We start from the raw sequence: 18,228 nt of genomic DNA, 5'->3' as shown, positions 1-18,228 counted from the left end.
GGCAAGCGGCAAAGGAGGAGCAAAAAGAACGCGCCACACGGAAGCAACAGCTCAAATGCCACACACACAGATACATGGATGAGCGCAGGCTAAGAGAAAAAAATTGTTGCATACTTTGCGCGGTCGCAAGAAGAGGCGCCGCCGCTCTCCGGCGTGGCACGGCCAGGCATTCCATTCCAACAACATAACAAGAATGTGCCACACAACACCCAGCCGAAATGAAGTAATAATCATGTTTTTAAGGATGCCAGGACACCACAGCGCCCTCTATCAGTCCCCCGCCAAAAAATCGAAACTGAGCGCCCCTTTATTGACTTTGTAGGGGCGGCATGGTCCGATCCGGCATAGAATCAACATTTTTATCGGAACGGAGGTGGAGGTAGAGATAAAGCTGCCGCCGGCAAGCTGCCACAGCAGGAGGAGCACTGGCACTCTGGGAAATCGATTTTTCCAACCCTCCAAGAGGCAGCAACAATTGCTTCTGTTGCAAGTGATGTTTCTGTTTCCAGTTCTGTTTCTGTTTCTGTTGCAAGGCCGTGTGGCAAGAGCTAATTGCAACTCACACTTTCTGATATAATCCCAATCCCAATCAGGCAAGGACCTCCCCCTCCTATAATTTATGGCAACATCCAGCAAACTTTCAAAATGTCCTTAGGCACTTCCCTGATTTTCCTTTTCATCAGGCATTATCAGAATCGTAAAAAGAAAACTTTGGCCAGGACGTGCCAGGAATAAAATATGAGAGTCCTTCTTCCTCCAAAAAATATTGTCATTAAAAGGTATTTTCCGAAAAGGAACATCCTTAAAAAGTCCCAACTCTACAATACTCTCCAATAGAGTCTGAAATTCTCCAAATGTGATTCCATTTCGGGATAAAAACTGTACGTTATCGCGACTCCCCGATAAGCTCCATGCCACTTCCCAGGCAAGCACTTCCAACCCCCAATAACGGGAAAAACTTTATCAGAATCGGCACAACAGAGCAACTACCACCACCACCACCACCACCACCCTTATCAGCCAGCGAGGCCATCCGCCACCCATTCGCGGCACAAGGGATCAGGACACGGCTCGCGGGAACTGTTGCCATGGAGGTGGTGAGACTGGATGGGTGCTGAGTCTGATAAGGGTGGATCACCCTTTATGGCAGAGCTTTCTGGGTTGGTGGCAAGGTGGCAGATCTGCACTGGGATAAAAGATATATCATGTTTTTAGGGGAATTATGAATAATACCTCTGTTATAATATATATTATCTGCTCTGAGATAAAACATATATGATTTTTAGAGGAATTGTGTAGAATACCTCTAAACTTCCTGGTTCTAGAGTTTCTTGAAAACCTAGTGTTATAATAGATATAGATATCTCAACTGAGAGAGAAGATATATCATCATTTTTAAGAGGAATTATGGAGAATACTTCTCAAGTTCCTGGTTCTAACATACAGAGTTCTTAAAAACCCAGTGTTATAACAGATATAATAAAATATGTATAGTTTTTTCAAAAGAATTACGAAGATTAAGATTCTAATTCTAGTTCCAAGCTTATAGTTCTGGAGTTCTTAAAGAACCTAGTGTTATAGTAGGAAATTATCTGCACTGAGATAAAAGATATAGTTTCTTTTCCAAAAGAGTTACATATGAAGAATACCTCTTCCCTAGTTCCTAGTCCTACAGTTTCTTAAAAACCTAGTGTTATAATGGATATAGATTTCTGCTCTGATAGACAAGATATATCATTTTTTCAGAAGAACCATGAAGAATACCTCTTAGGTTCCTGGTTCTAATATAGGGTTCTTAAAACCCTAGTGCTGTAATAGATATACATATTTATCTGCACTGAGATAAGATCCTGGTTCCTGGTTCTATTCTAAACTCTAGAATCAAGAGTAATAATAAACCTAGTGTTATAATGGATATTATTTGCTCTGAGACAAATATGTATATTATTTCAGAAGAATTATGAAAATTACCTTACAAGTTCCTCAAAAGATATAATTTTTTAGAAGAATTACGAAAAATATCTCTTAAATTCCTGGTTCTAACATGGAGAGTTCTTAAGAACCTAGTGTTATAATAAATATTATCTGCGCTAAGATCAAATATATTATTTTTTTTAGAAGAGTCTCTTGAGTTCCTGGTTCCAGAGTTCTAGAATTAAATATCTATACCTATACCTATATAGAATATATAGGTATATCTATATTATATAATATCTCCCAAGATCATAGTCCTACAATTCCTTAAAACCCTAGTGTTATGATAGATATTATGTTCCCTGAGATAAAATATATGTTTGTTTATAAGAATTCTGAAGAACATGTAAGAGATAAAATATATCATTTTTTTCACATGAATTATGAGAAATATCTCCCTAGTCCTAGTCCTAAAATTATCCAAAACCCTAGTGATATAATGGATATTATGTAATAAATTTTTAGACTCACCCTAGCATGCATGTGCACATCATTCTCGCCTGGCTGCTGGACACCGGTGCGTATCTTTTTATTTTGCGGCCCCTCGGTGACGACTATGGTGGCCCCTCCTCCGCCGCCAGTGGCGCCACCGCCCCCGCTACCGTTGCTGGCTCCGTTATAGGGCATTGTGGCCGCCGTTGCGAACTGCAGCGAAATCTCGGGGCTGATTAAAGTTTGTTGGTGTAGAATTTTGGCGGTTTTTTGTGGCCTGAGCCCAGTGGTGCGCGAGAAATATATATTTCAAAATTGAAATTTTAGCTCAAAATGGCTAAAAAAAACGCGACGAAAACGCGCCGATATTCGAATTCGAATCGAGGGGGGGATTTTTTAGAAGAACGCTTTAAACGCGCGCGATTTATTTCTCTCTCTCTTCTTCCGAAGACTTTCTTCTCTCTTCTATTAATTGTTTACTTTTTGGATATTTTTTGTGTTTTAATGTTGTTGTGGGGGATGTTGGGTTGGATTTGTTGTTGTTGTTGTATATGATGCTGTTGTAGCTATAAGATAGATCTTCAGCTGTCAGCAACTTCCTTCTTTTTATTGCACTTTTGATTTGCGTTTTTTTGAATTTTCCGGGCTGTTCTTCTTCTTCTTCTTCTGGTTGTTCTTAAGTGTTGTAGTACCAGCTGGAAGATGAAAAGAGAGTAGTGTGTGAGAGAGAGGATGCTATTTTTTAAAAGAAAAAAAAGGGGGTAAATCATATCGAAGTATGGAAGAAAATAAGAACAATTATAATATTTTTTCTTTTTCTTCTCATTCTTAAAAAGAAAAGTGACCAAGCATAAAAGAAAAGCTATAAACGCGTTCTAATTGGAAAGTTAGACCAAAAACATTAATCATAAAAGGAAAGGACAAACGACAAAGGAAAACTCTCCAACCAACCCTCGGAAAGTTGTCAAAAAAAGAGAGACACACAGACACACACACACAGAGAGAAACCGAAACCGAAACAGATGGAACAACTGGAGGAGGAAAAGCGGTTGGAAAAGCGCCGGCAAATAACAAACGAGGCAAAAAGAAAGAACAAAACGGACAAAGAGAAAGCAGAAAGCAGAAGGAACATGGCCGAAATGTCAGAGTGACTGGGCGAATGGAGTGGAGAGGCAAGAATGGGGGGACAGAAGGACTGTCAGAGAGGAAGAAGAAAAAAGCAGAAGAAGAAGAAGAAATGGAAAATCGCGTAAAAGTAAACTTGAAAAACTTTTTTTTTTTTTTTCGTTTCAGAACATACAACCCTTATGGAAAATAGGAAAATGCACACACACATAGAGGGACTCTAACGGGACTTTCGGGGCGGTGGGGGGGAAAAGCGAAAGAGAGACACAGGGACACAGGGCAGAACGGGACTCCGCTGCTGATTTTTGTTTTGTTTGTGGGGGTGGCTTTTTCATTAATGGGGGGAACACGGGGAACGATGGCAGGCAGGCCTGAAACAACGGTAAACGGTGTACGGATGAACGGTAAACGCCGAACTCTGTGACGTGCGCTTTTCTATTTTGTTTTTGTATGGCGGCGGCAGTGGCGCGTTTGTTGGGGGGTTTGTTTGTTGCATTCGCTTTTCATCATCATCATCATTTTCCACTTTTCCACGTTCGCTTACAAAATGGTGGCGCGGCGGCAACAACAACAATAAAAGTATTATAATTTTGGATGCACACAAATTTTGGCCAAAAACTAGAAAATTTCTTCAGTTTATGGTTTTTAGTCCGATTTCGATTTTTTTTTTAATAAACTTTTCTTTCGTTTTTTTTTGTTAATTTTTTTATGTTTTTTTTGTCGGATCTGTTTCTGAATTTTGATTAAAAACACATCGTTTAATTAAAAAGAGACCGCTAAGTATAAAAACTGCACTCTGTGTGTCCCTGTTGACTTTTGCGACTGTGTGCACCTGTCAAAAAAAATCTGAATGACAGTTTTTCTTTTTTTCTTATTATTTTTTTTTTTTTTTTATTGTCCGATAGTACGATATTTTCACGTCTGGGCCTACTACTTACATCCCAAAAACTCCCAAAATACTTTCGATTAATGGCAGATTTGCCGCAAAAATCACAAGCACTCACGCGGTTGAACGCTTAACGGTAAACGGCAAACGGCAAACAGATTCAAACTGAAATGTTTTCTTTTTATTTTGTTTTTTAGCTTTTTTTGAGAAATTTATTTTTTTTTGCGACGGCGAGCGACAGTCCTTTCCCGTCCGAAGCTTTTTTTACGAAAAAACAATTTTTTACACTGTTGTGGCTTTTATACGAAAGTCGAGGGCTGTTAACAGCTAACAGTTTTCCGATGCCATTTTCCGAGCAACACTCTCGGCTAACTTTTCTTCGTAAACACACTCTCTCTCGCTCTTTGGTGTGAAAAGTGAGAGGCGGTTAGGGTTCTCTTTTCTCTTGCTGAAGCGAGACGGGCAGAGGTGCGCCAGTGGGTGAAGGATAGAGATGGAGAGAGCACAGGTAACACGGCTAGAGAGAGAGTTTGGGAGAGTGTGTGAGTGTCTGTGCACTGGGAGAAATGGTTTTACTTTTAATGATTGGTAAGTTAGTTGGATTTGTTTCTATTTTGTGGCAAGAAAGTGCATTTTTTTAAAGAATTTAATTGTCTTTTTTAAAGACTATCTCTCTCTAATTTCTATTGCCAACAAGAAATTACAATTCAGAAACTGTTATTATTTTTTATTCAAATCTTTTTTACAGTGTAAGCTTGTACAGTGTGGCTGCATCTCAGGACCAAAACTGCAACACTTTTTCGGCTACTACTTTTTGGGCTGCTGCTGCCACGCGCCTGTTTCTGCTGCCTTTTTTGCGGCAAGCGGAGAATGAGAGCGCCAGAGAGCAAGAAAGAGAGAGAGACGGAAAACTACCTTTTGCGCGGCCCTTTTGTGCCGATTTTTCGTGGGTGGCAGCAAAGGAAAAATCTTCCGGTTGGCACTCTGTCCCACCAAGCTTCTTATTCAACAAATATGTGGCATTTTTTTTTGGGAAAACGATTTTCCACAGAAACAGGACACAGGACCTCGAACATGGACCGTTATTCCGGTAGACAGTACACCACTACACCCGTACACCCGCACACACACCCACAGCACTCGATACAAACAAAACAGTTCCTCCAAAATGGCCAGCAAGTTGCGAAAATCACTTTCACCGTTAGCGCTTTTCTTTCTTTTTCTTTCTTGTTACCTGGTTGTTACCTGCGCTTTTTTTTTGTTTTTTGCACTTGTCGCCACGTTATTTGTTTATAAAAATTTGTTGTTATTTTTTTTTGCAGTCTTGCTATTGCAGTATTTTGTTGTTGCCACTGCCACTTCCACCTACCACTGCCACTGCCACTGCTGATGTTTTTCTGCTTCTTCTCAGTACACAAACAAAACGCGACGTCGGCGGCGAGACAAACAAACAAACAGCAACAAGAGCGCGTGAGAGCGAGCGGGACGACGAGAATCGATAACCGTAGACGGCAACGGCAACGGCGACGGCGACGACGACGCCGCGGAAGTATTTAATTAAGCCAAAGTATTTAATTTAAACTTATGTGCATTGCAGATTGCACGGACTTGCACTAACACACTCACAATGCGGCATACAATGCGATTTTTGTTGCCTTTTGATCTTATTGTATTTGTTGTTATTGTTATTGTTGCACCTACGCTTTTGTATACGATTTTCCTCAGATTTCTGTTGCTTGTTTCTGTGTGTTCTGTGTTCTGTTTTCTGGTGTGCTTGGGAGGCAATTTTCCAACCGTGCGCCACAAAATATCAATTCGTTCTCACAGAGAGGAAATAAGAGGAATGGTCGCTAGCCGCGACAGCTGCCTCGACGCTGGCTTCGCCGTCGACTTCGCCGCCGGCAGAGCCACCCAATCAACGGGTGTGAACGGTGCAGCAAGTGTTCTTGTAACTCTCTTACAGCCGCGCGCACCTCACACATACACATAGCACGCACACAGATACTCAACACACACACACAGATACAGCCCCAACAGATACACTCTCACAAAACAGCCGGAGAGAGAGCGAGCGCAGCGTGGCAGTTTTACTCGCGTGCTTTGGCTCTCTCTTTCTCTCCCGGACTCTCTCGCGTTGAAAGTTGTAATGGGAGTGGGCGGGGGGGGAGATTGGGGCTGTCTTGCGCTGCTGCTTGTTGTCGCTGTTTGTTGTTTTCTCGCCAAATTCAACAGTGCACAGTGGGATGATTTTGGCATTTTTTGCCTGATAACTGTTATCAGACAAGAGATATAAAAGAGATATTTTTATAGGTTTATTGAACTTATTTCTAACATATCTTTTAGATACTTTTTATTAAAAATATTTTAGCGGATAAGTATCTTTAAGATATATTTCACTCACAAATTTCCAATTAAGTATCTTTAAGATACCTGCCATGTTTTCCAACTGCCGTGTTTTTCGCACAGTCATTTAAGAGAGTGCCTCCGAAGGGAGTGCTTTCTCTTGCTCTTAGGCGCTCTCACCGCAGCCAACCAACGAAAATGTCAAAGATGTTTTAGTTCTTTTGGTTATTATATATTCATTTAATTTTAAGGCAATAAAAATATCAATAATGCAATAAAGATTACCAACTTTTCACTTAACCTTTTCTGAAGTATCTGGAAGATGGTCGGAGCCAAAAACAAAGTATAAACTTTATGCCTCAAACAATGGCCGCCAAATAGAAGCCCCCCCTTCGATGCTCTCGGGGGGGGACTTAAGTCGCACACAAACAGGACTGTCCAGGATTCAGGACGTGCTCCGTGTTCGCTTAATGCCAAAGTGCAGCAGCCAAAGTAGCAGCAACAACAACCAGCAAGCCGAATGGTAAACAACATAAACTATTTAGTCCATGTATGTATGTATGCAAGTGTGCGATGGGGTTCGAGGGGTTTGCATAATGGGGGGGACGAAACCACCCCCACTCCCCCCTCAGCAACCTTGGCCACATTCCGCTTGGCTAAGGGTGTGTGTTTGGGCCATAAAGAATGGATTAATATCGGCATTCCTCTACCTCTTGAAGATCAAATATTCAAAAATTAAACAATTATTTAAAAATTTGCAATGTAATTTACATCGTTTTACCTTTTACGGCTGATTTTACATTCTACATTACATTCGGCGCCAAAGGGTATGCAACGAAAATGGCTGCAGGTCATGTTACTCCTGTTTGGATGAAAATAAAATCAAAAATAAATGTCCTTTTTGTGAATAACTGAAATGGACATTTCATAGCTGTTGTGCGATTTTCCTCGAAAGGTCACCTGCAAATCCATTGATCCAGAAACTAGAGATTGCATGAAATAATAATTAAATAAAAGCGTTTAAAGAAATGCATTTTTCAAGCTTTTGATCCGTAAAGTTCCACATTATAGTAGTATTAAATATTACAAAATAATATTTTTAGTTTCAATTAGACATCTAAATGAAGTGGATAAAGTTGCCCCTATTTCTAGGACTTTTGGGCCTTACCAACTGGCTTAAGGAAGCCACAGCATGTCCTCCAGGATACATCCAAATTGTTAACGACTGCCTGCAGAATTCGATTCGGATTAATGGACGTACATTCGGTTAAAATAAAAAAAAGAAATAATAAATAAACTGAAAATCGCTTCAAGACCTTGCCCCAAAAATATTAAAACACTTTTCGCCTCAGAAGCGCGGTAAACCGTCTAAAGAGCGCGCTAAGTAAGTGGCCCAGTTCTAGCTGCCAACTTTCACTCGACTTCTGAGTTGCAAGGACCTCCCACCCTCACTATCCCCCACTTTATTGCCATATTAATGCCCACGCACGCAATATGTCCCTCGGCAGGATGCCAGGATGCAATCCTAGGAGAGGGCATCCCTCCTAGCCAGTCCCCGGGAAGCCGATAAGCCGACGCTATCAACGCCTTACATCCGCGCGTGTCTTGGCTGTGTGGCTTCTGCCCAAGGACCTCCTCCTCGCCCACGCTCCCCCTTTGGTTTTCCCGCTTTTCCCGGTTCCTGCATCCGCTTCCGTTTCAGGCTGCAGCTGCCGCAGCTTGCTATCCTGTTTTAGTCCTGATTTACAAGGATACACTCCGCGATTTCCGCTGTAAGGCAGAGAAAAAAATATGATCCAGTTAATAAATTAGGTTTTTTAATAAAAATTATATTTTATTTATGTTTTTTAAGTTTTTAATTTTTACTTTAAGGTTTAATTTCTCTGTAGAAGTGTTTATATTTTTTTATATTTATTTTTCTTGTTAAAGAATTGCATTTATAAGATACATAAGATACCTCATTTTCCGATCACCCAATATCATTTCATGGATTTTATTGAAAATTAATATTTTAATAAACTTTTGAAAGGTTTTTTATAATTTGTTTATTAATTTATATTAGTTTATATTAGTAAATTTTATAAAAATTGAATTCTTTCAGTGGACTAATGTGTTTATCTGTGGCACCTCCGGAAAGTGAAAAGCGCTTATGAAAGCGTCCGGTTAGCTACGAAGCTTGACCTTCTTCGGTGATGGGCATTTGCGATGCAAAATTTAATATAAAACCCGGGAGCCGGCTCCCGACTAATTTCCCAGCTGAAGAATGCTTCAAGCCATCTAATGCATGCCCCCGAGTATGTGTGGGAATCCTCTTTTCCGGATCACAGCCATCGCCCATAGTCTGGGACTAGAATGGTAAGAGCTTACCAGAGAAAAACCCCCAAAAAAAAAAAGAAAAAGATAAACAATGAAGTCTTGACCCAGTTGAAAGTTGCTCTTTGGCCCCAGCCCTTTGTCATCATCATCATCCAGATCCTAGAAGAAGGCAGAGGGTCCTGCCAAATCCACCAGAACTTTACATAAAAAGAAAAAAAACGCCGGACGCTTACCGAAATTGAGACAGAACCCGGAGCTAACCCGATACATTTTCCTTAACAATTTTTTCCTTCGATTTTGTTCTGATTTTCCTCTTTTTTTTTTTGGGGGCAAAGTGCAGTCAGACAGTCATTGGATCATTTGTCTTGGCATTGTTGCTTTTTTCAACAGATTTTTGTACTTTTTTTATCTCAACTGTCGGACAATGCGGGCTTTTTCCGGTTTTTTCAAGGATTCAAAGGATCGGAAGGTAGGAAGGATATAATAATGTGTGTGGCAAGTACCTATTATTTTTATTTATTATTTTTTATTATTTTAAATGTAATTGTTGAAAGAGAAAGAAAGGAACTACTCTCTCCTTAATAACTCTATTGTTTCTACTATGTTTTAATTAAAACTTTTATATAAACTCTCTGTAGGGTGCAACAATATCCTATGAGTGCCCCATATTAAAGTATCTACAGCCAAAATGTTGCACACAGATACTCACACACACACACACACTCACACTCGAGGGGAAAGAAGAAAAAAAGTTACGAAAGCAAACAGAATCACTGCCCCCTGACTGGAGCTGAATGTTCAGAGCAAATGAAGGTGTCAAAATGACAAGCAGAGATGGCTAAAAAAAAAAAGGAAACAGGAAAAGAAGGATGCACACACACACAAACACACATAGATACACACCACTACAAGTGTAGCGGGTTGGACGTGCGATGGATGGATGGATGGCTGCCTTCCTGGGTGGCCAGAGGAGCCTTTCAGCCTTCCAGCCTTCCAGCCTGCCTTCCTTTCCGCCTGTTAGCCCGGCTAACTGTGTAAATGGCAAAGCGACAGAAGCATTTGCTAACTTTGCTGCAACAGCACAAGGATACAACAGCACAGGATACTACATAAATGTATCTATATCTATATCTAAGCGACGGCCGTGCATTGTATTGCAGTTACGTGCTCGATGGTCCAGCAAAATGGCGAAGCGAACCGAACAAAAAAGAATCTCTGAAACAAAATCAACAAAGCAGCAGGAGTCCTTTCTTGAATACACTTTTTGGCATAAACAGTGGGAGCATCTTGGCCAAAAACAGGCTGATGTGGCAGTACAACTATCTTGCAGTTTAAGAAAGAGTAGCCTCAAGGTTTCAAGTTCTTTATTGTTTTTAATTAAATTTAGAAAATATAATAAACTAAACCATCAAGTGCTAATATTAGAAACACTATCATAATCTTAAGAGTTATGAGATTATTATCCAAAATTAATCGGAAAACTTAAAATCCTTCAAGTAGAGTAGCAGTGCCAATGAAGCCAACAAAAGGGCTTAAAGACTTTGGCAATGCCAACTGCTTACTCACTTGCCAAATTGCAAAGCGGATTTAACTTGTAACGAAACTTTAAATGAGTTCAAGTGGATTTTGGACCAACCATCCACCATCCCATCCCACTCCATGCCACCCACTCCTTGCCACTTTGCCACCCAGTAACGCCTCTGATGGCTGTACTTTCGGAGCTGATGGAGCATAATGATGATGGCTTTGCCTGATTGATTGATTGATGGCCGTAAAATTGGGGTAACTGAACTAAAGACAATTTGCACTTGAAACTAACAGCAGGGTCGAGCCAAAAGAGATTTTCAAAAGAATCCCAAAAAAATGCATATTGCTCATACGCCGCGTCAGCCGAAGTGCGGTTGATATTTTTAGACTTTCGATGCACATTGCACCTTCGCCTCTACTGGCCTCTACACCCACCCCCTCATTGCACGACCAATTAATTATGAATGTTTGAAATACTCGCACATAGAACTAAAATATATTAATTTTATTATTAAACGACAAGCGTTTTTTATGGCGGCCGTGAGCCGGAAGTGCCGCCAGCATTCGGAAAAGCTGGCAAGCCAAACAGACGGCTGCCACATGGCGCTCGTTCGGACGCTCTCTGTGGCCAGATTCCTGGCCAGTTGCAGTCGCAATGGATCAGTGGACGGGTGTGCACCGGGCGTTCGTCATCCGAGCGTATTACAAGAGCAACGACTCCATCAGCACCGCCCAGCGGCTCTTCAAGAAGCAGTTCAGCATTTACCAAACGCCGCCCACGAATGTCATCAAGTCCTGGCTGCGGCACTTCGAGAGCACAGGATCCTCGCAAGGAGGCTGCTATGCCAGGTCCTCGCTACCAGTAAGTTAAGCTTCAAATATTTATTAAATTCAAATTTTATCTGAGGAATTAAAAGTGTTTTCTTTAGTAAATTCTAAAGTCTGACATGTGCAGCATTCTTCTCTAAATAAGTATTTTTTATATATTATTTTTAAAAAGAAAGGAAAATAGGTCATATTTGAATATTAAATTAAAAATAGAATTATTCAAACTTTAAAGTAATTAACTCAACGAGACAGAGACTTCAGGCAAACAAAAAATAATTGTAAACAAATGAAAAATGTGAAAAAAATTAAATATTCAAAACAAAGTTTCATATTTCAGAGTTTGAATAAGTTTTAAAAAAAACAAGTTTAAATTAGCACATCTACAGAAAACAGGTCATATTTGAATATTAAATTAAAAATATACTTATTTATTTATTTTCTACAGAAAATAGGTCATATTTGAATACTAAATTAAAAATAGAATCATTCTAAAGTAATTATCTCAACGAGAGACAGGCCACTAAAGAATTAATTGCAAACATATGAGAATAAAATAGAAAATAAAATAAACAAAACATAGTTTCATATTTCAGATGAATAAGTTTGAATAAGTTTTTAAAAACTATTTTTAATAAGTACATCTTTGACTTTTATTATTAAATTAAAAGAGGTAAAAAAAGGATAAAGTTTAAGTTATTTTTTTGCAAAAACAATTCAGTTACTAAATACTGTACTGTCAGTTATGTAGAATATTTCCACAATTATCACCCACATTATAGGCAAAATAACTAACTATATATCTATATGGATATCTCTTCTATATCTATTTCTTATTTATATATTTTTCCAGCAAATCTTCTGCACCATTTGCAATCAGTGTCTGAGCAACGAGAAGAACTTCACCAGCTCCGTGAAATGATGGAGGAGGTGTGGGTGTGTGTTCGAGAAGGATTTCGAATATAGATTAAGATGTTTATGGCATATAAGTATAAGTTAGTGTGTACGAATCGCAAATAAATTTCTTGGCTAATTAACAAGCTTGCCAAATCAAAACACAAACGCCCGCTGGCTGTCTTGACCCACTTGCTTGTTTGCATTTCTCGCAAAAATATTCATATGCAAGACCAAAATCAGAATCAGAAATTCTTTTGGGCAAGTGTGTCATGAAATTGCCATTCGTTTCTGCTCTCTATATGTACATCTAGTACCTGGCCAGACGACAAATATTTTCCAAACACACATTATATATATGTGCGTTGTATATATAGTACTTATTTCGACGTGTTTATAACGCAATTTCAAATTGGTAAGTAATCCAGTCGGACTAAATCGTGATTCATGGCCACCACAGCCGCTGTCTCTACAGATATCTATATATATATTTTTTGGTCGGCAATTACTCAAGCTGAGGGATATGACGGTGTGGTCGCAGGTGAAGCCCTGGGAGTGGTGTCGGGAGATCTACAAGGACCGCTATTCCTGGTCATTCGTCAAGTGCGCCCTGGTCTTCTCGGCCGGGGTCATCCTTATTCGCAGTCTAGATGGTAAAATGCCAGACCCCGACTTGGTCACTAAAATGTGAGCCTTTAAAGGCAACCAAATTCCAGCTCCTAATCATAATATTATTATTGCTTTTGCAATTGAATTAAATATGTAAATCGGTAGAGTTAAGTTTTTGGCATTTTCTTGTCCCAGTCTCAGTTGACTTTAGGCTTCAGACAGCAATCAAAGTCAGAGCTTGTCAGCTTTTCCCCAGGATGATGTCCACTCCGAGGGAATATCATTTGGCTGTCATGTTATTTCGAGTAAAAAAGCATGTGTGAGAGGCCTGATGACAGCTATCCTGACGCCGGATGATGACTTCTCCCCCATCCTTAGCCTGGAGATTACAATCGGAAAATGCGCATAAGGTTTTACATTGCTGGTGGCATTAGTTTGAGATATGTGGCAGTGTCGCTTCCGCCTGGGGCAACAAAATAAAATTAGGAGGCGCTTTTAGCCATAAACATAAAAATTGTTCCTGCATCAGTCCACAGTGATGGCTCCCCTCCGGATAGCAGCCAAGGACTCAGCAATCCTCCGTCCTTAGCCAGCAGCGATTCCCTGGCATCATAATTTCGAAATGACAGGTAATTTGGAAGCGGCAACAGGAAGAGGAAGTGTAAGTGGAAGTGGCGCCTCGATGTGGGGCAGGATCGTATGAAGTGCGAGTACCAAATGGGAAAATGATGCGGGTTTATTAAGTATCGTTACTCAAAAAGGAAAAACCTGCCCAGATACTACGACTCTCCTCCCACTCCCAAAAACAAAATCCCTCGCAACAAATTTATGATGCCCCTCTTGGTGGAAAAAAAGGAAAATGCAGAAAAATATACACTCCCCCAACCACTTATGCCCCATGGCGGATGTATGTACCTTCTCTGCAATCTTCCACTGATTTAAGCCCGAGAAAAATGCTGCCGCACATGAACATGCAACTAATGAGTTGAGTTATTTACGCCGCAAGGTGAAGAGGTGGTGCAAGGAGGTGCTAGGTGGCACAAGGACATGCTACGGGGTGGTTTAAACTCTAATTGAAATTTAGATAGCTGCTACGTGTGGCAGCCAGGAAATCATTCGCCAGGTGTCAGGGCAGGTGATGAGTTAAACACCCGGAACCTGGAACCCGGAACACCCGGAATGTGTGTGGAAATTGGCCATGCCCCCTAAAATGCCTTCCAAGTCAAGACCCACGAAGAATTTCTAATTTACCCCGAAGGCTATATAATTTATTATCTCTCGAAAGTTTAGAGTCCTTAAAACAATTGTACATACCATTAAATAATTAAGATTAAGTCCAAGTAGGATTAATTATAGCCTTTATAGCCTCTCATTTAATTACGGACTTTTTTTTTGTGGCTTATGGGGAGAAACATGTGGCTTATATCTGGGCAGTCATGTCGTCCGGATATCAGGCATCACATTGGCCATATTTCATTATAGAGAGCCTTGCAGCTCGTTTAACATTCGGCTATTAAAAATGGCGCCATTGATGCGAATATTTATTGTAGCCGGGGCTTTTTCATAATGTTGGATTATCTAGGCACATGTCTTCCCAAGATTTATGGGCCAGGAATTGCACACTGGCGGCCGAATGGCAATGGAGGAGGCCAAGAGTCGGCTTTAAGCTGTAAGGAAATTGAAATCTTAAGCTTTATTGTTTCACTGGCTTTCCCCCGCCCCAGACTCCGGCCCTTCTATACTGCCACTCTGCCACTCAGATTCGGCCTTTGGGGGATTCCCGCCCAAAGACATCCTCCTCCTGGCGGCGGCGACGCATGCAAAGTGAAGCAAGAAAGTGAATAAAACTGCAGCAAAAGCAATTTTCATAAATATTTAATGGATAATGGCGAAAATAAGCGCAAGGAGCACGGCGCAGGACGCAATGATGATGAGAGTCAGTGAGCCAGAGGGGCAGTCGGATGGGGCATGGAATGGCCTGCTGTTTCTCGCTACATGTATCTGATTCCTGGCCCTATTTTCCGCCTGGTCCCATCTCCCATCTCCGATGTCGATGTATTGTTATGTTTGTGTAGATATATGACTCTCATACAGGCCCACCGCACACCGTATTGATATGTCAGCATAACGTATGTGTATGTGGATGAGTCCTGTTTCGGTCCAAGGACCAGTGATACTCATTAAATAAGAATGAAATCCATACAGACTCTTTATTCAGAAGTGAATTCTACTAAAATATTATTTAAATATTTCTTTCAATCCTACAAATATTAAAAGTATCTTGAACACCTTTTGAAATCAGACTTAGTCCTTGCATGCCTTGTCCTTTCGCTTTGATGTTCCTGCCCGGCCGCTCAGAATCCTTCAAGTGTGCCCATTACAGACGGCAGAAATCATAACAATAAAAGTGTGACAGGGAGGCAGGGTGAAGGGCCTGCCCGGCAAAAGGACTCTCGCTCGTCCTGTGAGCTCCCCTCACTTAATCGATGATGATGAATAATTGATTCGCTGCGATGCGCCCAAGCATGGAAATGAAAATGTCGGTGCCCGGAGGGGAGAAGGCTTTCTGTTTCTGTTTCTGTTTAAGTTTCGGTTTCAGTCCGGACTGTGTGTGTGTTGTTGTGTTCTACTGTGTGTAACGAATGGCAAATTTCAGGAAGCGGAAATGGCAATTGCAAGCGATGGCGGACGAGAAAGGGCGGACGAATGGCGGCGGAAAGTGGTTGTGAAGTTGGGCTGGGCGCTAAATGAAATGCCAACACAGCAACACGGCCGGGCCAAAAACGGAAATAGCAAATGCGAATGACGCTGGATTGTTGGACGCTTGAATGGTTGAGCACCTGGCGGAGGTGAGGGGGAAAAGTGGACAGGACAGGTGCCAAGGTAGACAATTTGCTGGTATTTAAATTTCATTTCAAGTTCGGTTCGGCAGGAAGCAAAAATATCAGTGTCCTGCTCCTAAAAACCTGCTTCTAAAAAGCTCCTATATCTTTCTATTTAAATGCCCTTTTATTGAAAACCAAAAAAATTCAATTTATTCACCTCTTGAATTGAATTTCGCTATCTGGCACTTCGATTGCATCACTCAATTGTCACTAGACCGCCAATTTTCGCAGTTTTTCTTGCCTTTCCAGGCGATTTAAAAATATAATCGAATTGAATATTTAAATTCGTGACGAATTCGCCTGGACGATGGGTGGAAAGCCTGCGGCTTCTGGCAGTCTGGCTTTTCTGGCTGTCAGCTCTGCACAAAATTAGATTTAAATATTTTGGCATTTCCATCAATTTTCATATAATGCAACTCCTTTGCTCTTGCCTTTTTTGGGTCTTTGGTTGTTGGGATTGCAGGTCCTGTTGCATGGAGGAATGCTGATAGTGAGTGGGATTCAACTGTGGCAAGTCATTCCAGGACATACACACACAGAGTAAGAGACAACCACACATACTCAATCATTTATGCAGCAATCAGTGCTGACGTCTTTTCCACACGTACGATTACCGGCTCGTAGAGAGCTCGACTCTACTCTCGGTTATGTGGAGCATATTGGGAATCGGAATTGAGTGCGGGTTGACAATGAGGCAGCCGAGATTGTGGCAGCCCATCGAGAATCTGGGTCTCAGACCAAATTCAACAATTTAAATCAATGGGACATGACTACGGTGCGTATGAGTTATATTGCCTTAAGGTCTCCTTTTTATTCAATAACTTTCTGTCTCTTCCAGAACTCTGTACACATTTTATTGAAATTCCATCGTAATTTACAACAATTAATGCTTTTTTGAATAAAAAGTAATAGCTGACATAAATCCACGTACTCGGCAATCAAATAAAATATCATTCTTCACAGCCCGTAGAGTGAAAATGCACAAAAAAATTCCAATTTGATGATTTGGAAGGTTGAAATCAAATTAAGTCAAGTGAATAAATTGACTTTAACTGCATTTCAAATGCGCTGCACAATAAAAAAGGGCGGGGCAATCGAATAAAAAATGCAAGTGGCAAAAAATAAGTTGAACAAATAATTCCCCCAAAAGGCAATCGGATGAGAGAAACTAAAGGCAACTAAATGAATTTGTTGCGAATCGAAAAAAGTGTGTCACCTGAAATAAAATTAATAGAATTACTATAAAAAAAATATCAAGCAAGCCTTTATTCAAAAACTCTATCATAGTAGACCATCCTTTAAGTGTTTTCTGGTTTCTAGAGAAATTTCTAGAGATATATCCTCAGTATTCAGTCTCGGCAGCTTGTGGAAACAAGTTTTAAAAAAATATTTTCAAATTACAAATAGTAGAAAATCACTGAAAAAGTGTGTCCCTGAAAAATAAAATCAAGGAAAAATAGCTTGGAGTATCAAGATAAATATTTTCAGATTTAAAATCGTAGAAAACTCATAATGGATACTCAGGAAAGTATTGAAAGTTTTGCCGATCTGATTTGCTGCAAGAGCCGCTCCAAGGAGCTGCAGCTCCCGGAGGTGAAACGCATCAAGGACATACGCGAGTTCATGGCCAACAAGAAGAGTACCAAGGGCGGCTTCGATGGGTTAATAGATCGCATGAACGCCAATTTCAGTCAATGCGATGATGTCTTGAAAGTGTTAAAGGAAAAGCTTAACTTGAAACTAGCTTCACTCCGCAAAGTTAAGCAGGATATGATGGAGTTGAACCGTGATTTGAAGACGAACGGTGCCACCAAGAAGTACGTCACCGAGAAGACCAAGATTACTGTCCGTTTCATGGACGAAGTGGACGTCCTCCAGCTAGATATTCCTTCTTCCCTGGAGCGTTATAACAATAAAATAGACTCCTTGTTCAATGAGATCCTAGGTCTGGATGGAGACATCGACTATGTCAACTTCTTGACGGGAATAGCCCGGTTGAATGTCAACTATGTCCAGGAATGGATCAAGATGGAACAGGCCGCTTCCGCCCAAGCCAACGAAACAGAACTGGAAAGTGATTCCTCGGAATCCCTTTAAAAATAAGTTTCATATACCTTTTAGTTTTCTTCTGACAATCTGATGTTTTAAAAATACGAAATAGAATTCCACTTTTCATCCGTGTTAAAATAGTAGTCTCATTCTTGCAACATCCTAGACTGAGATTGCCCTGCCACTCCGGACTATCCTTTCTTCTCGCTTTCTCTCCTTTCACCTTTCACCTGTCAGTGGCAGCCCGCTGGCCGCTTCATCTTCATTCCCCGTTCATGAATAATCCGTGCGACACTTGCGTTTTATGGCTTTGCATAGTTAGGAGCTGCTCCTGGACGACCATCCTGGACACCTTCGCTTAGC

The 18,228-nt window shown here is 40.7% G+C and overlaps 5 protein-coding genes across 29 annotated transcripts in view; 4 read left to right on the top strand and 1 right to left on the bottom strand.

Annotated features, from left to right (window-relative positions):
- The window catches only part of LOC6496019 (heterogeneous nuclear ribonucleoprotein L), a 100,821-nt gene extending 94,544 nt beyond the window's left edge, over positions 1 to 6,277 (bottom strand). For 7 of the 23 annotated variants that reach the window (XM_032450286.2, XM_032450291.2, XM_032450289.2 and 4 more), the window contains exons 1-2: positions 4,470 to 4,711; positions 2,446 to 3,101 (exon numbers count right to left, since the gene is read on the bottom strand). In XM_032450286.2, the coding sequence (XP_032306177.1) occupies positions 2,446 to 2,601 (156 nt within the window). In that variant the 5' untranslated portion in view covers positions 2,602 to 3,101; positions 4,470 to 4,711. Of the gene's footprint in view, positions 1 to 2,445; positions 3,102 to 4,075; positions 4,363 to 4,469; positions 4,717 to 5,786; positions 5,983 to 6,043 lie in introns of those variants that run through there. The other 16 variants (XM_032450292.2, XM_032450293.2, XM_032450295.2 and 13 more) reach the window with 11 other exon arrangements.
- Positions 6,278 to 9,428: 3,151 nt separating this feature from the next.
- Positions 9,429 to 11,033, top strand: LOC26515310. The gene is given in 3 exon segments (XM_014908634.3): positions 9,429 to 10,156; positions 10,159 to 10,200; positions 10,203 to 11,033. Coding segments are annotated over 3 exon segments (399 nt in total). The 5' UTR covers positions 9,429 to 10,008; the 3' UTR covers positions 10,412 to 11,033.
- Positions 11,034 to 11,216: 183 nt separating this feature from the next.
- LOC6494591 lies at positions 11,217 to 12,491 on the top strand. The gene is made up of 2 exons (XM_001960013.4): positions 11,217 to 11,465; positions 12,282 to 12,491. The coding sequence occupies exons 1-2, from the start codon at positions 11,259 to 11,261 to the stop codon at positions 12,348 to 12,350; spliced, it is 276 nt and encodes a 91-aa protein (XP_001960049.1). The 5' UTR covers positions 11,217 to 11,258; the 3' UTR covers positions 12,351 to 12,491.
- A 4-nt stretch (positions 12,492 to 12,495) lies between these two features.
- On the top strand, positions 12,496 to 13,102 carry LOC6494592. Of its 3 annotated transcripts, none has more exons than XM_001960012.4 (2): positions 12,496 to 12,737; positions 12,837 to 13,102. In XM_001960012.4, exon 2 carries the CDS (start codon positions 12,846 to 12,848, stop codon positions 13,011 to 13,013), a length of 168 nt encoding a protein of 55 aa, XP_001960048.1. In that variant the 5' UTR covers positions 12,496 to 12,737; positions 12,837 to 12,845; the 3' UTR covers positions 13,014 to 13,102. The 3 variants fall into 3 exon arrangements, with proteins under 3 accessions (XP_001960048.1, XP_014762860.1, XP_044571322.1); XM_014907374.3 differs by having other exon boundaries at positions 12,798 to 13,102; XM_044715387.1 differs by having other exon boundaries at positions 12,783 to 13,102.
- Positions 13,103 to 17,106: 4,004 nt separating this feature from the next.
- Positions 17,107 to 18,003, top strand: LOC6494593. Its single transcript, XM_001960011.4, has one exon. The coding sequence runs from the start codon at positions 17,329 to 17,331 to the stop codon at positions 17,911 to 17,913; it is 585 nt and encodes a 194-aa protein (XP_001960047.1). The 5' UTR covers positions 17,107 to 17,328; the 3' UTR covers positions 17,914 to 18,003.
- Positions 18,004 to 18,228: the final 225 nt, after the last annotated feature.

This window comes from Drosophila ananassae, chromosome 3L, assembly GCF_017639315.1.
Source record: "Drosophila ananassae strain 14024-0371.13 chromosome 3L, ASM1763931v2, whole genome shotgun sequence".
Lineage (NCBI taxonomy): Eukaryota > Metazoa > Arthropoda > Insecta > Diptera > Drosophilidae > Drosophila > Drosophila ananassae.
The sequence above is the reverse complement of the archived record's forward strand: the minus strand, read 5'-3'. Positions and strand labels throughout refer to the sequence as shown.